Source organism: Rhineura floridana, chromosome 4 (assembly GCF_030035675.1).
Source record: "Rhineura floridana isolate rRhiFlo1 chromosome 4, rRhiFlo1.hap2, whole genome shotgun sequence".
Lineage (NCBI taxonomy): Eukaryota > Metazoa > Chordata > Lepidosauria > Squamata > Rhineuridae > Rhineura > Rhineura floridana.
The window spans coordinates 48,785,812-48,803,841 of NC_084483.1; the positions used below are offsets into that span (position 1 = coordinate 48,785,812).

The window sequence follows — 18,030 nt, forward strand, 5'->3', positions numbered from 1 at the left end:
TTAACTATAGCAGGTTGAATATGCAGAGTGCTTACCCCATGCATCCTCATAAATTCTCTACAGTGTATTGGTGAAAGGAAGGGATATAAAATTTTTTATTAATGGGGCACAGAGAGAGAAACCCCGGGGGGGGGGAACTATTCAATTCCAAAAGGTTGTATTTTCCATCACAGTATGGTAAAAAGTTGGTCAACAGTTATAACACATCAAGAACACGTTTCCAGGCTGTAAGAAATAGGAATATTCTATTGACATTCATTTGGCTATGGTATAACGCTATGCCTATAGTGCCCCATAATGGCACATAGGGATGAAAAGATTTATCAATTTCAATTCTTTCAGTTCCTATTTTTTCAATCTTTAATTTAGTTCTCCACATTTCTGCAGCTATTTGCAATTTTTTTAAAAAATCCACAAAAATTCTTCAGCATTTTAGTGTGAATTTCTCCTAACAAATACATTTGCATTCACTGTTTGGACTAATGTTCACATTTTTGCAACCAATTTCTGCTAACATAGTGCATTTTTCGAAGTTATTTTCACTAATATGTTCATTTTTATGCACACATTCCCCTAATATATGCATTTTTAAGACATTCTTTGGTTGGAAAACTGTGTTGCAACTGTGTTGCAAAATGCTGATATGTTCAAATTTCAAAGGATCTCTGTGCTTCATTTCTCATTGTTTCAGAAAGTGTGAATTTGATCCATGTGGCTTTAAATGCAAACAGAATTGAATTACTCCCCCATCCCTAACTGCATCCTTATTGTACAGGACATTTCCTGTAACCATAACATCATCTCTGTACAGAATCTGGCAAGCAAGGAAACACAGACCTCCACTCCAGCTGCTGCTAACAGCCACCGTACTGGCTCCAACTTGCCTCTTCCATCCAAGTAGTACAATTTGGGCTTTCCAGACATGGTTACAGCTTCTTGATTGCCTGAAGAAAAGAAAAAGATACAAGAAGCATCAGTCTTGGTGCACAGGCCAGAACACAGCTAACTGGTCGAGCAAAAATATTTCACTAAATACACACTGGAAATTAAACTTTTAAAAATTAAGCAATACAGATAGGTCCGAACGTTCTCTCAGCACCACAAGATACAACAGAAAAGCTCACAGCATTTGACAGAATACAAGAACCAGCACCAGGTTCTATTATTTACTAACATGTTGCTAACATGCAGAGTATTTTACCATCTTCTGCCAGGACAGAGTATTATTTTTCCTTTTGTACAAGTGGGAAAGTGGACATAGTAGCAGACTGATCCTAAAGGTGATGAACCACCATTTAGGTTAAAAGAAGCAAAGCCTGATGCTTACAATACAATATAATACAAGCACCAGGTCCTCCTTTGCAGCCATTTTACACTTCCTTATGTATCTTCACAACAAGCCTGTGAGGTAAGTTGGGCCCAAGGGCACCAAATAAGCTTCATGGCTGAGTGGGGATTTCAAATCCTTTTTGCTCAAAAATGAAAAAGAAAAAAATGCTGTAATTATTATGAAGTATTACTAAATAATCATAACAAGTGAATATAGAGCTTGATATTAACTATTTTGTCCCAGCCTGGGCATCTGAAAAAAAAAACTGCTGTAAATTTTAAATCACTTTCAACTTCCTCTATTTGAAATACAATGCCTGATCTTGCACTGAATGTAGCATTGCCAGCCTAAGATCAGCAGATGAAAGACCTACAGTAACATAACTCCACTTCCCCAACAGAAACATCAGGATTCACAACCAGCTATATGGATCTGAGCGTGCACACACAAACCTCCCCCAACTTATTTTTCTCTCTCTTTCCCTCCCTAACTCCTGGCTTTGGGCTGGTACAAAACCACACATCCCCCCCTTTTTATGGCTTAAAAAAACCCCACCAAAGTGAGCAATATGCTTTCTCTCCCTCTGTTCCAAAAGAGTAAGGTACGAATCTGAGAATGTTTCTAGTTCTGCTTTAGAGTGGTGCTCCCTCCCCCCACAAAAAAAGATCAGTTGCATGGGATTTCATTTGCATTGTCAGAGTTTTCTGATGATCTTCCTACAGTTGTTATTGAGATTCACACTTACCTGGTAGTAAGCCCCACTGAACACAGTGGGACTTACTTCTGAGTAAGCATGCATAGGAATGGGCCGTGCCTAGGAATGGGCTGTGCCATCCAAGGCACATTTACTTAGAAGTAAGTCCCTGGGGCAAAGAAAAGGAAGCACTCGCTGGCAGAGAACAGCATCTTCAGCATTCAGGGACCCATCCACTGCCCCATACTTCCCTTGACAACCTTTTGAAAAGCAAGCCCCAATCACTCCTCCAAAGCTTGCTGGTGGCTGGCAGCCTGAGCTTGCAGTGATCGCAAGAAAGTAAGTACCTGGGCTTGGCTGTCCACCCTCCTCTCTATGCAAATGTCTATCTCAGGTCCTCATGTTCCCACAACAAATGGTAGGAGCCAATCCGTTGACATTTGGGAATTGCACAACTTGATTGACTGTAGAGACAAAGGGACTCTAGGAGGGTCCTGAGGCATCCCATTGAGAAAACAGACCTGCTGTTGCTGCTGGGAGGGGGCTTCTGAGGGGTCTGCAAAGCAGCAGTGAACTTAAAGCCAAACAGAGAACTGCAACAGCATGGAACTGCTGGACTTCTACAAATTGCACACAGCCGATTCTACTGTATTGTGTATTGTATTTTATTGTATTGTGTATTGTATTTTATTATCCTGCTGTAAGTCGCCTAGAGTGTCCGTTAATTCGGACAGATAGGCGACTAACAAATAAAATTTTATTATTATTATTATTATTATTATTACTGCCATTTGGATTATATGCTATCTTGCTGCTGGTTTTACAATAATTGTATTCTTTGCGGTCTTCAGATGGGTGCTTTCTTCTGTGTTTTTCTTATGAATTGTAAGTCACTCAAAAACATCAGTTGAAGAGCGATTTAACAAATGAATAAAAGCTGCTGAATGATTCCCCAAGCCAGAGGATGCAAAATGATACTGCTGATTTGAGAAGAACTGCTCACAATGCTATGTTGCTCAAAAGCTTTCACTTGCCATGGACTGTCATTGTGCAGGAATAACCAGCTGATTTGTAGAGCCAGTTGTAGGGAGCAACTTAGGCCATTATGCCAGATATAATGAAGCTCACCAGGGGAAAACAAGCAGATGTGTTACACTAAGGTGAATTGAGGGCTTCCTTATGTAAAAGAAAAGCAGTTGCAAACTTATACTTACAACCATTTTCCTTTATTTTGCAACTTAGAAGATGAGTTTTTAATATATATAGAGAGAGAGAGAGTTTTGAAATATTACATAACTTTGAAATAAAAACAATGAACATATATAGCCCACATATGAAAATTACATTTTGGTAACTGATTTTTAATACTAAAACTGTATCTGAACTTCCACCCTCCTCCCGCTTTCCCGGCAATAGCAACGTATTTTAAATGAAAGTTTAATAAGGTAATTAATATATGTTTAGAGAATGAGAGAGAAAAAAATCTTCATTGGATATTTGAAGTTGTGCATACTCCTAGTAGTCACATATTGTGATGGTGGAGCCCATCCTTGTGTTGACTTACATACCTTATAAAGAGGTGCCAAGAGTCAACAAATGTTTCCTTCTTTAACTCTCCCCTTGTTTGTTGGAGCTTGGAGCTTAGTTTCTCCATAAGCGCTATATACAATACTTTCTGTGACCAGCATTGTCTTGTAGCGCCTTTCAGATCTTTCCAATATTTGGCAATTGTGAGGCATGTTGCCATGAGTAAGTGGCAAAATAGCTACTGGAATCCTGATTGACCCACCATTTGTCTGAAGTGTCTCTTGTTATTTGTCTGAAGTGTCTCTTATTATTTGTCTGTCTCTTATTATTTTGTTAGGGTAGAAGTCTTTTAAATAAGGAATCCAGTTTTATTGAAAAAATCCTGATGAAAAAATAAAGGAACTACAGACGAGGGAATAGGTATAAATCTTTCAGACCACTGGCCCCAGATTTTGAGTAAAGCAGCTGTAAAAGGATTTTGATTAGTTTGTATTATTATTTTATGTGCTTTTGGTCTAAGAAGCCACGTCCCCAGTGGAACCCCTTGCAGTTCAATATTTTCCAGGAGTCCAGCTCTTTGATTTGTCATTTATTATCAAATGGATTAAATGATATAATTGGTTAGCATCAAAGTAAAACTTTATGTGAGGAATTCTCCATCCCCCTCTATTGGATTTACGATATAGTAATGTTTTCTTGATCCTGGGTTTTTTTCCCCAAAATACGAATTGACTTAATTCTTTTTGCCAAATTTTTAGTTGGTTTTCGGGTATGTAAACCGGTAATGCATGAAAAATAAATGTTAATTTAGGTAGAACACTCATTTTTATTGTGGCTATACAAGCGGATAAGGATTTTTAATTTGGTCCATCTGGTCATATCTGCTTTTATGGCATACCACAAAGGTCTGCAACTGGCCAAAAATAATTAGTTTAAATTTTTGTGTATTTGTATACCTAGATATCTCAGCTGCTTTGGACATGGACAAATTCCCAAGTCAGATGAGAATTGTCTCTGAGCTGTGGAGGGAATGTGAAAGCATAACACTGCACATTTTTTAAGGTTCACCCTAAGCCCAAAGGTATTTGCGAACATTTCCAGTGCATTTTGGATATGTGGTGCAGCTTCCAATGGGTTTGTAACGAGTAGGGCTCTATCATCTGCATACATGCTAACTAAATGCATTTCATTTCCAATTTTAACTCTCTTTATTTCTTTGTTATATATTAGGTGTTTTGCTAATTGTTCTGTTGCCAACAAAAACAGAAGGGGTTACAGCAGGCAACCCTTTTTAGTACCATGACAAATATCTATATGAGGTGAGTGTAATCTGTTGATTTTAATAATTGCTGTGGTTGGAGAATAATTTTTTTAAAAAAATGTTATAAATTCATTACTGAAATTCATTGCTTGTACTGCTGGCATTAAAAGGGCCAATGTACACAATCAAATGCTTTGAAAATGTCTAAAGATAGAAAGGCTAGAAGTTGATTGATTTTACAATAATTAATAAGATTTAAAATTCTTCTTACGGGGTCAGCGATTTGTCTATGTGGCACAAATCCAGATTGGTCAGAATGAATCAATGTTGAGATTACGGGTTTTAATCTATTGGCTAAAACTGAGGTAAATATTTTGTAGTCTATATTAAGCAAAGCTATAGGTCCGTATGAATCTGCTAGTTGAGGGTCATGATAGGATTTTAAAAGGACCACAATTTTGGATTCTGCCCACATCAGTGGGAATGGGTCACCTTGAAGTATACCATTAAAAAGATTTACTAATCGTGGAATCAAGATTGACCTATATCGTTTATAAAATTCATTGATGAATCCATCCAGTCCTGGTGTTTTGTTTGTTTTAAGAGATTTAATTAATGATCCGATTTCCTCCTCACTGAAGTCCCTCATTAGTGCTCTTTTGTCTGCCTCTGTCAAGGATTTAAGTTTTGCTTCTTGTATGTACCTCTCGATATTTTCAGAGCTTATAGTATTATTTTGATACAGGTTTTTAAAGAAGGCAGCAAATGTTTCTCCAGTTTCTATTGGGGAACATGTTATTGAGCCATCATTGTTTTGTATTGATGTTATCATGCGTTTTTTGTTTTATTCCATTTGCTAATTGTGACCCCCTGCTGCCATACTCAAAAAATCTTTGCTTAGTGTACAAAATATTAATCATGATTTTATTAACTTCTAGGAGATCTAATTCCTTATGTTTTACTTCTGTTTGCTTATAGATCTGTTTAGAGCCTGATTTCCCATATTCTTGTAATAAAGTTTGTATCTCATTATTTGTCAGTTGTGTCTTTTTTATTTCATACTGTTCCTTTATACATATTCCCCTAAGCACTGCTTTCATAGCTTCCCATTGTGTTGTAATCGGTATTCCTGGGGTATCATTTTCTTTGAAATAATTATTTAAAGCATTTTGGATCATTTTCCTGCTTGTTTGTGTGGGGTTCAGTTTCCAATCAAAAGGTCTAGAAGAGGACTTTTGTACCCTCTTTAATGCAGATCTTTTTGATCTGGCCCTGCCTCTGCTGCCATGCACCCCCCCGCAATAGTCACCAACACCTAATGTCAAACCCAATATGAAAAAGATCATCCATAGTTTAACCCTGGTTTAAACTATGGTTTATTGAAACAAACCAACATGAAAACCATAGTTAAACTAACCAGAGCTTAGCCCTGGCTTGGATATGACAAACTGTGGATCATTTAAACAGGAAATAAATGCCTCCAATTTTCTCAAAGCGGCCATGTCAGAGGTGGGGGAGGTGGAAAGACTCAGAACTAAGGATTGCGTAGGTTTGTTCCCATAACTCTTAACTATCAGTAGAAAATGACCACACCAAGTCACTGAGTTAGATCATTGGTTTATCTGTCTCAGTACCGACAGGCAGTGACTCTTCAAGAATTCAAGGCAGATATCTTTGGCAGTCCTGTTTTTAACTAAGTACACAATGATCTAACATCTGACTTCCTGCATGCAAAACATGTACTCTGCACAACTGCACTATGGTACCTTAATTTACGGGATGCTTTGTTAACCCAGCACACGGAAGGATAGGATTTGAACCCATAGTCCCACAGCCATGGTTACTAGCAGTAAACTGTTTTGAAACATTAATTATGTCTATAAAAGATGTACACATTTTAGACAAACTTTGACCAAAAACTCAGCTGGCATTGGTGTTACATATTCTCAGTATTGAAAACAAATACCAATCCTAATCAGGTTACTATAAAACCTTAGAAAGGAAACATTCCATTCTGTAACCACAGGACAAGAGCACATGATCTATTCAAGCCAAGCTAGTCACTTTCTTGGAAGTAGAAAAAGCATCCTATCTACTAGTGTCTCTAGTCTTTGGCAAGAAGGGATCCAGGGAAAATTTATGTGTTGGCACATAACAATAGCCCAGTTTTCAGTGTTGCTGTGCCCCTTAATAAGGAGGGGGAAAGCAACAGTTGAAAAACTGTGGAAGACAGCTGCATCGCTGGAGAGAACAGTTACTTATTAAGTTAACAGACAAAAATGAAAAAGTGATAGAGAAAACACAAAACCATACCACCCAGACCTCAGATTTCAGCTGCTGGAAGAAGGCCAGCCAACCACCGCTTATAGAATGAATTAGTCTCCTATTTGATAGGCTCGTGCTAGCGGTGATGGTGGTGGTGGAGTTGGGGAAAGAGAAAGACCCCCACCTCCAACATGAAGATGGTAAACTGAGAAATTCTGTCATAAGAGAGCAAGTCCTTGACTTTACAGAGCAGGAAGAGAAACACTGAATACTTGGTGGCATTTGGGGGCCAGGGAGATGACTTAAAAACAAACATTTTTAAAAGTTAAGAATTCAGACTTGTGGGCCCTTAAAAGAAAAGTTACATCTAAATATTTCAGAGAAACATAAATGTATCCCCTTCACCTTTTCCCATAGATGAGAAAGAAAACAGGGGGAGGGTGATCTTTGTTACTCCGAATCACACTTTTCATTTAAAAACTATTGGGCATTGGCTCCTGACTGGGTTAACCCTAAGACTGTACTAATTCCCCTCTGTAGAAATTGTACCGTTCTTGTGCAGCGTAAGCAGCTGCCCTGATTTATAGCAAGCCTGCCTAGTGTCGGTGTATTTTTCTGTGCTCCAGCACAAAACAGTCCAGCAAGCAATCTGTTTCAAATCCTACTGCAGTGCTGACCAGGCGACTGACACAGCAACCAGTTCAAGCAGTTTTTATTAGTGGAGCAAGTCTTGGCAATCAAACCGCTTGAAAGCTCAAGTCAAGCGCATTACACGTACACAATGCATAACTCACTTGGCCAGCAGTAAACCCCATCAATTCATACATCAGTAGTTGGTAGTGTCGTGGCAAATTCAGAAGTGCAGGGACTCCTCATAATAGTCGCAGCCACGTCCTCCCTCTAGCTACCCACATGCCTTCAAAATCTGCTCCAGATTGTTCCCCAACCCTTTGGAGCACATTTTTGGAGGTGCGAGGTGGGCTGCAGAGAGGAACCAGAAGTCCCATCAAGCAAGTGGATTTCTGTTGCTTAAACAATTAAGTCCAGCGCCTAAAATTACCTGACTGCACCGCTACTAGATGAGCTGTGTGCACCAACCCTTTCCTTACACACAAAAGACACACACCTTGTACCAAACTTGTACAGGAGCCTCTCACTTAGGTAAGTGGTCTGCTGAAGAATAAGATGGAGTTCTTTTTCCAGAATTATGCATGGCATGAAGTAAGTGGACAGATGTAAGTTTCTTTCTCCCATCATACAAGAAGTTGAGGGGACGGGGTGTCCACTCAATGAAATTAATTTAAGTCAGCCAAAAGAAAGTATTGCTTGAATGGCTTTCAAGGAGGATTAGAACAAGTCTGGCGTAGTTATTATAGTGCTGGACTAGGATGGAGGAGACCCAACTTCAAATCCTCACTTGGCCATGAAGCTTACTGAGTGTCCTTGGGCCAGTCACATACTGTCACCGTAACCTACACAGGGTTGTTGTTATAGCTGGGGTGAGGGTGAGGAAAATAACCATGCACATTGCCTTGTAGCAAATAAATAATAAGGATAGGTCTATCAACAGTATTAGCCATGACAGATAAAAAAAAACCCCTTCATGTCCAGTGGCAGTGTCTCACTGAACATCACTTGCTAAGCAGCAAGAGCAGGGAATATCTATTTCATTCACTTCCTGCTTGTAGACTTCCTAAAGGCTTCTGATTGGCCACTGACAGAAACAGGATGATGGACTAGATGGGCATTCAGTATGATCCAATCTGGCTCTTCCTGTGTGGTTTCAGGATCACATCACCAGGAGTGCTTCTTGGATTTAGGGCCAAAAGAGATAATGCATTAACTAGGTACATGCCCTCGAGTGCAGTTTTTTTCCTACGCAAATTGCCAGTGCAGGCCTCCCAATCTGGATTGGGACCCTAGCATGGAGGTAGTGGGCTTTATCCCACCATTATGGATCCAATCTGGATCCCGTTCCCTCCCCCTCCCATCAGCAATTTGTATAGGAAAAAACTCCCATCTGCATCAATGGAAGATTTTGTTTCCTATGCAAATGGCTGACACAGGGGGTCTGATCTGGATTGAGAACATAGCAGAAAAAGAGGTAAAGCCCCCAAGTCACATACAAGGACCCCAATCTATGTCTGCCCCACCCAATGACAACTTGTGCAGAAAAACCTTGCACTTGTGCACAGATATGTAACTAAAGAATCATCATTTTCATCTGATCATTACGAATAAGTATTCAGATTAACCAGAAAAATAGGTGTTAATTAGAGACAAGAACCTTCACAGAAGGGATGAAAGAACGGGGGTGGGCAGGGACAGAGAGAGGAAATACTGAACTGAGAGAGATTTCTAACAAAGTATCCAAGGATTAAATTTGTAAAAAACCACTCTACTAGTGTTCATATTATACCAGGTTTGGAAAATGTACCAGTGCAAAAATGTTACCATTGCCTACATATCTTAGACATTCCCTTTGAAGGCAACAGTTATGACAAATAAAAGTAATACCGCTCATTGTACTCTTATCTCTCTGTTTTCAGTTCAAATCCTGTTTTTTTTTTAAAGGGTCAAACTGAACAAACTGAAGTCAGCCAAAGGCTAGCAGAACTTTAGCTACAGAAGAGCAAAGGTCCTGGAACAGATTGCTCTTCAAATATGCAGATCTCAAGTGGGTTGTTAATCAAACACACAAATAAGCACGGTTTAGAAATCCAACTATAGAAACAAGCAAGAATTTGAAGGTTAAACCAAGCCACAAAAGTTGGCAATATTTGCTTCTCCCTGAACATCACAAGTTTGCCTTCATGGTTGTCAAAAAGAACCAAGAAAAACAAACTGATAAGATAGTGAGTGCATGCGTGTGCATGTGATGTGCCTTCAAGTCATTCCAACTTATGGCAACCCTATGAATCAGCGATCTCTAGTACCATCTGTTGTAAACTACCCTATTCAGATAAGTTCAAGTCTGTGGCTCCCTTTATGGAATCAACCATCTCGTTTGGTCATCTTCTTTTTCCCTTGTTTTTCCCAGCATTATTGTCTTTTCTAGTAAATCATGTCTTCTCATTATGTGTCCAAAGTATGATAACCTCAGTTTCATCATTTTAGCTTCTAGTGATAGTTCTGGTTTAATTTGTTCTTAACACCCAATTATTGGTCTTTTTTGCAAGTCCATGGTATGCAAAAAGCTCTCCTCCAACACCACATTTCAAATGAATTGATTTTTCTCTTATCTGCTTTTTTCACTATCCAACTTTCACATCCACACATAGAGATCGAGAATACCATGGTTTGAATGATCCTGACTTTGGTGTTCAGTGATACATCTTTGTATTTGAGGATCTTTTCTAGTTCTCTCATAGCTGCCCTCCCCAGTCCTAGCCTTCTTCTGATTTCTTGACTATTGTCTCCATTTTTGTATATGACTTATGTTGGGAAATAACATGCAGGGCAAAGTGTGACTTGTTGGTTCTCCTGCACCTCTCAGTGGCTTTCAGTCCTATTGACCATGGTATTATTCTGGAAAGTCTCTCTGGGATGGGAAAGGCATGGTGTTATGTTGGCTCCAGTCCTTCTGGGGAGGGAGGTGGAATTCCAAAAAACAGTGCTTTTGTTCCACCCCTTGACCACTGGTCTTCAGGGTGCCTCACAGTCCCATCTCATTTCCCATGCTTTTCAACATCTACATGAAAGCGATGGGAGAAGTCATCAAAAGGAGTCGTTATCTGTATGCAGATGACACACAGATATAGCTCTCTTTTCCAACATCTAAGCCCAGGGAGACAGTTGCATCCATCCCAGTGCAGGTTTTCATGCTAACCAGCAAGATTAAACTTAATCCAGATTCAACTGAAGAACTGAGGGTTGGGAAATCTGCTAATCTTGACAGAATTGCAGAATGCAGTATGGGAGGGGTCCTGGTTTTAGGCCATGTACAGAAGTGTGGATGATGTCAGTGGCTGAATGTTTTTTATCAGCTTAGGCCAATTTGGCAGCTGTGGTCCTATCTAGAGGAAAGGGACCTAGCCACAACGAGCTGTCACTTCACTATATCTAGGTTAGATTACTGCAATGCATTCTATGTGGGGCTCCCCTAGAAGACAGCTCTGAAACTGCCAATTAACGTGGAATACTTGAGGGAGCTACACACTCAAAATCATATTACACATATTTAGTATTGCCTTTTTGCTTCTGAGCCCAACTCAAGAGTGTTGGTTTTTGCCTTTAAAGCCATGAACAGTTTGGGACCAGGTTATTCTAAGGGCTGCCTACATCCATGAATGTGCCCAAGATCAGCACCAGGCCCTGCTCTCTGGCTTACATGCAAGCACTGGTAGAGTGGTGAGTGCCAGGGACAGGGCTTTTCCCACGGTGGCCCCCAACTTTAGAACTCCAGCCTCAAGAAAGAGAGATGGCCTCTTCACTGCTCTATTCCAGTCTACATTTGGTTGAGTTGTGCCAAACCTTGGGGGGGGGGCAGGGAGAAAGAAACTATTGCTGGTCTTTTTCAGTTTTATGGTTTTTAAAACTTGACACTGCAATTATTGTATTTTTAACTTATGTCATAAGCCACCTTGGCAAGGCAGTGTTTACAATGTTTTCAATAAATAAACAGGAGTATGCAAGCTTGTTTAGTAGCACAAACACTTTTACATGCTGCCCAGGCCTCCTACTGGGAGGAAGGGCGGAATATAAATCTAATAATAAAAATAAATACACACAGAACATAACGATGGGTTATTACATTACTCTAACAACATTTCTTTTCCTGCTGCTGCCAGGTTTTAAGATCATACAGCTTTTTACTTGAATTAAGTACAGGGTTTTAACTAAAAGCATAGGTAGCCACATTTGTTCTCTATAAGAGAGAATGATCATTTTATTTGACAGAAGAATTCTGTATAACAAAAGAGTGTTACCACTCTCACAAGAACATTGGTCAGATAGCACCACTTCGTAAATGCTATGTGTGCCACTGATAGACACTCTTGTTTTTCAGAAATGGTTTAATTGTAATCCCTCAGGTGAATGTATCCTAATGCTTAAGAAAAAAAGGTTTTTTGGGGTGGGGCACTCAGGAAAATGATTAAGGTGATTCATGCCAAGAAAAAAAAGTATCTGTTCCGCTCTTCCTTTAGGTGCTTTCTTCCTCCAATAGCCTCATGCTCCTTAAAGGTTACTCTCCCCTTTTCTTCCCATAAGGCACATAGGCTACAATCTGATACACACTTTCCTGGGAGTAAGTCCCATTCACTCCAATGCAGCTCACTTCTAAGTAGACATGTACTGGATTGCAGCTTTACAGGTCAGAACGACCCCTGCTTTTAGAGATAAGGGCCCTGCTGTGGCCATCCAGATGTTGATGAACCCCAACTCCATCAGCCCTAGCCAACAGTGCTAATTTTCCAGGGATGACTATAGTCCAACAACATCTGGAGGTCACCACGTTGGCTACCCCACCACAGACCATACGCAGACCAGACCCAGCAGGGTTTCTTCTACAAAGCATTCACAGGCAGACACGCACTGAAAGCATAAGAAAACCACTTGTATTGCCGCCCTGACCGGGACCATACTGGTTAAAAGTTGCGTCCCAATTGGAGGTCGGCCATTATTAAAGGTGCTATGGACTTTGAAGAAGCACGAGTACAGGGTGAAAGGGACAAAAGAGCTAAAGGGAAGGCACGTCAAGCACACCCTCATGGTGACCATCTTCCATCTGGAAACCTATGTCCTCACTGTGGGAGGCTGTGTGGATCCAGAATTGGCCTCCACAGTCACTTACAGACCCACTGTTAAACACCTTACCCTGGAAGACAATCTTACTCGGCCACGAGTGATCGCCAATGAATGAATGAAATGAATGAATCAAGTCTGAACAACCAGCCCTCATTTTCATCACGACCAGCTACGATATAAAAATGTGCCTAGACAGATCAAAGGCATAGCTAGCTTTGTAGTTGTAGCACTCCATCCTCCTCCTCAACATCCCACACTGCCCAGAAGTTTTCTTCGTTTCAAAACTGCAACTCAATAAAGCAAAACCAAATCAAATCAAATTATCGGCAAACTCCAGCTTAGCCTTCCTTCCTTAGTTAACTGTGAGTTTAAGACACAGTTGCATGAATGCAGCGGGAGCACTGTAGCAATGCCCTACCGCAATAGCAATTCCCCTTTCCCTTCCTAGACCCGACCCGACCCACCCATTTCTGCGTGTACGCGAGCAAGGAACCCACCTTAGACACAAAGCCGCAAATGCCTGAACGCGCCTCCAGCCTGAGAGCAGGCAACGCCTCCTTCCCAGTTTTGAGTTCAGAGAAAGAGGGCGGGGATAAGCCGAGAGGAGCAGCCAGTAGCCAAATATTAAATTTGCATGTTATTCAGTACGAAATGGGAACGAGGTTTAGGGCCAAAAAGTAGATTTCAGGTACAATTGCGTATTCTATTTACATGAGCTGTGTAAATACAACTTTGGTATTTGTTTAATGAAACACTTAAATGATGTCACCATAACCTGTCCACTGTATAATTGTGAAGGGTATATATAGCAATGGTGTCTATATTCTCCTCGGATGTGAGGGCGATCTGGCTGCGACATCTGTCACCCCATTGATCGCCAGGGTTGATTCGGCTGATCTGGCTGGCTAGGCGGGTGTCCCCTTCCTCCCTCACCGCTCCATGTGCGTCCCTCCCGAAGCTCCGCGCTCGGTGGAAGAGGACGACCATCCCAGATAGAAGGAGTGTACCGTTCTTCGGTCAAGGGTATACGATAGCTGCGCTCCCCTGCTAGAACCTCCAAACAAGCTCAAGGTCCATTTGTAGGAGAACGTAGGGTAGTCAAGCTTCCAAGACTCCAGACACATCCAAGTACGGCGCTGCATGTGGCAGTCTGCCATTTCTTTTTCTCCTTCCCAAACCCCTTTAAATGGGCGAAGAGATCCCCTGCTCGGCCCTTTTAAAACAGCAGTTCGTTTTGTTTTGGAAGTCCATTACACAAAAAACAGTTCCATGCATGTGTATGTATATATTTTCAAATCTCTCATTCAAGGGCTGCAGCAGATTGGTATTTATTTCCCCCCTTTTTCAGTTTTAAAACGGATCCCCCCCGAAAAAAAAGGTGTCTCTCGCAGGCCGCTTCCGGATGGCCTACTTATTCAGTATTCGTCCTGAATGCTGCACAAGGTTTGTGGGGAGATTATACATTGTTGGCTGCATACTGAGCATACATTCTGATTTGTTGGGGAGCAGGTTAGGTATCTATATAATGGGACTTTAAAAAGTTTTATAAATTTTAATTATTCCTTTAGTTTTTGTATCTTATTATGAACAGTTGACAGGGACATCATTCTCCCCCATCCCAAATTGTACAGCAGTTAGCACATTAGGTGTATATATAGAAAGCAAAACTGTAGGAAACTGAATCTGCAGTTGTATTCACAACTCCCTGGGAACAAGTCTCCTTGAACTCAGAATACTAACAGCCTGATCCTATGCAGTTTACTTGGAAGCATGTCCCCCCGAGATTAATGGATTTATTTTCTAGCAAGCATGAATGGAATTGTGCTGCCTGATCCTTTTCTTTGTACTGGTGTAACACCAGAGAATCAACAGGTCCTATTTATCAAACCAGTTCTTCACATGCACCGGGTGGTAGGGAACCTCGGGCACCCCGTGGGGGGTTAAATATGGCCCTCCAGGCCTCCCTGTCTGACCTTTGGGACTCTCTATAAGCCACACCTCCTCACCAGCTACACAGCCATCTCTCCCCAGGTTTTTCCTCTGGGATGTGCCCCCCCCCAAAGATTGTCCAGAAGGAAATGTGGCTGTCGAATTTTAAAAAGTGTCCCTACCCCTGACATATACTTTTTATTGGCAGCACCATTTCGCTTCTAACCCAGTTATCCCTACTCCATATAGCAAATCCTTTGAACACTGAATGGGGGGGGGGTTGTGGGTAGGGATGGACAAGTCTGTCAATTTCAACTGCAGGGAAAATTTAAAGGGGGCTAAGTATAGATGGAAACTGAAAGATGTTTGATCCAGGAAATGTATTCTAGCGTCTGTTGTGTAATTTATTGATAAATCATCAAGGTGAGCATTAGAAAATGAAAAGTGCTCACTTCCACTGCACAGGTAGATTGCAAGATATTATACAGCCACGAGAGTGGCTGTATACTATAGTCAGCGGGGATTTCTCGCATTCCGCAATGTTAAATGGAAAATACCCCCCATGCCATTCTGATGCTTCCCATAAGCTCATTTCAAGACAAAACCTTACATAACGTATAGTCCTGAACTCAGAAACGCTTGCTTAACAACCCTGTCAATTTTCATGGCGATACACAAAACAGTCAGAGAGAATATACAGTTCAAAGTGTAAAAAGAGAGAAAAACCTCAGAGCCCTTTTGGACTTTTTTCTCTGAGAGTTATAATCTGTTGTCATTCATTAAAAATCAACCCATGTTCACAGGGTACCTGTAATCCTAATACTGATGTTGCCCCATACTCTGACCTTCATCTGCTGCAGTTTAAAAGTTTAAAAAATGCCTGGCTGATTTTTAATTAATTTAATAAATTTTGGCTGGGACCCAATGATAGCGCGGAGCATGCTCAGTAAGGACCAACTGTCAGCGTTCTAAAAGCCTCATAGCTGCTGGGCTTGGCTAATAAGAGGGCCACACCCACACCAGACTTGATTTCACTTGAGACGGTCATGGCTTCCCTCAAAGACTCCTGGGAAGTGTAGGTTGTGAAGGGTGCTGAGAGGAGACTCCTATTCCCGAGAGAATGGTTTAACAGTCAGCCACTCTGACTGAAGGTCTGTGAGAGAAACAGGGCGTCTCCTAGCAACTCTCAGCACCCTTCACTAACTACACTTCCCAGGATTCTTTGAGAGAAGCCATGATGGGCTTTGAGCCATGGCTTTGAGAGAAGCCATGATAAATTGTTTTAAATTGTTTTAAAAATATGTGTTTTTAAATTTGTATATTTGTTTTTAATGTTTTTATTTATTGTAAACCGCCCAGAGAGCTTCAGCTATGGGGCGGTATATAAATACATGAAATAAATAGATAAATAAATAATGATTGTCCAAAGTGTAATAGAGGCCTGGTGTGGATGTGGCCAGGGACAGCTTTGTTTTAAATTTGGGTGGGAGGTAGGGTTGCCAGGTTCAGGGTCTGAGACTGATCCTGTATCTTTAGGAGAAGAGAAAGTCAGCCAAGTGCTGGTGTTCTTGCAACATTGTAATGGGAAAAACCACAAGGTAGAATTGTCCCTTCCCCCTGCCCAACTGTGAAAGATACAGAAGACGTCTTGGTTGGCAGGCCCAGCCTGGTCAGTTTTACCTATCCTAATCATGATTGCATAGGAGTATATCCGATTCAACTCAACTGGGAGACGCAGGATTCCTACCGACCTTCGACTGCTGCTGTGTAATGCCAGGTCTGTAATGCAAAAAACATCTATCATCCATGATATGATTCTGGATGAGTGTGCAGACCTGGTGTGTATTACGGAAACCTGGTTGGACGAGGCCTCAGCACCCATTCTTGGGGCCATGTGTCCACCAGGTTTCCATTATGCGCAGCAACCGAGGGTCGGAAGGCGGGGAGGGGGTGTGGCAGTCATCTACCGGGAGTCTCTGGTCTTCACCAGGCCTCTGCTCCCAAGGACCAAGTTTGTTGACTGCATGTACTGGAGGTTGGGCCCGAAGGGCAGTTTAGGGATCCTGCTTGTGTACCGCCCGCCCCGCTGCACGGCAGACTCCCTGACCGAGGTGCTTGAAGTGGTCTCGGATGTACGAACGCTGTCCCCAGAATTGTTAGTATTGGGAGACTTCAACGTGCATGCCGAGACCACTCTCATTGGAGCCCCTCGGGATTTCCTAGAAACCATGGCTTCTTGGGAACTGTGCCTTAGTAATACTGAGCCCACACATGTAGCCGGTCATGCTCTCGACCTTGTATTTGCCCTGGGAGTGGAGGGGAGTGGTCTGAAGTTGGGGGCTATTTCTTCGACCCCCATGTCATGGTCAGACCACTATCTGGTGAACTTTGTTCTCTCAATGCCACACACCCTCCGCAGGGGCAAAGGACCTATTAAAATGGTCCACCCCAGGCGCCTGATGGATCCTGATGGATTCCTGACTGCCCTTGGGGAATGGGAACCTGCTGAAGGTCGCCTGGTCGAAACACTGGTGACGGAATGGAATGAGGGAATCACCAGTGCATTAGACCAGGTGGCTCTGAAACATCCTCTCCCCCTGAATAGAACTCAGACAGCACCGTGGTACACACCCCGGTTGCGTAGTCTGAGACAGGAGGTGAGACGACTAGAACGCCGGTGGCGGAAATCCCATTCTGAAGATGTCCGAACACAGGTTAGAGCAGCAATAGCTGCCTACCAGGTGGCAATAAAGGCAACAAAGAAGGATTTCTTTGCTGCCTCTATTGCATCCGCAGAGTGCTGTCCCAAGAAGCTGTTCCAGGTGGTCCGAAGCCTGGTCGGTCCAGTCGCTCAGGAACCCCTGGAACATTCTAAGGCTTCCTGTGACAAATTGGCAAAGCACTTTGCGGATAAAGTCGAACATCTAAAGAACTCAATTCCGTACGCCGTGGATGCGGTAGATGATCCTGAGTTGGCCAGCTGCAATCCGGTTTCATGGGATCTGTTTCGGCCTCTTCCTTCTGAGGATGTGGACAAGGTACTTTCAACTGTAAAGCCTACCACCTGTCTGACTGATCCTGGCCCATCATGGTTCCTTGTGAACTGTAAAGAAAGATTGGGCGAAGGGATTAGGGCGGTGGTAAATGCATCCTTGAAGGAGGGTGTAATGCCACCGGCCCTCAAGGAGGCAATTGTAAGACCTATCTTGAAAAAGTCCTCCTTGGATCCCCAAGTTTTGAACAACTTTTGCCCTATTTCGAATTTACCATTCTTGG

The 18,030-nt window shown here is 42.0% G+C and overlaps 2 protein-coding genes across 2 annotated transcripts in view; both read right to left on the reverse strand.

The window, feature by feature from the left end:
* LOC133383047 (glutathione S-transferase 3-like) overlaps nt 1-13,405 on the reverse strand; it is a 29,816-nt gene extending 16,411 nt beyond the window's left edge. The window contains exons 1-2 of the mRNA XM_061622920.1: nt 13,323-13,405; nt 838-944 (exon numbers count right to left, since the gene is read on the reverse strand). Of these exons, the coding sequence (XP_061478904.1) occupies nt 838-924 (87 nt within the window). The 5' untranslated portion in view covers nt 925-944; nt 13,323-13,405. The remainder of the gene's footprint in view (nt 1-837; nt 945-13,322) is intronic.
* LOC133383050 (glutathione S-transferase-like) overlaps nt 1-18,030 on the reverse strand; it is a 176,762-nt gene that overhangs the window by 145,999 nt on the left and 12,733 nt on the right. The gene's annotated exons all lie outside the window — the stretch shown is intronic.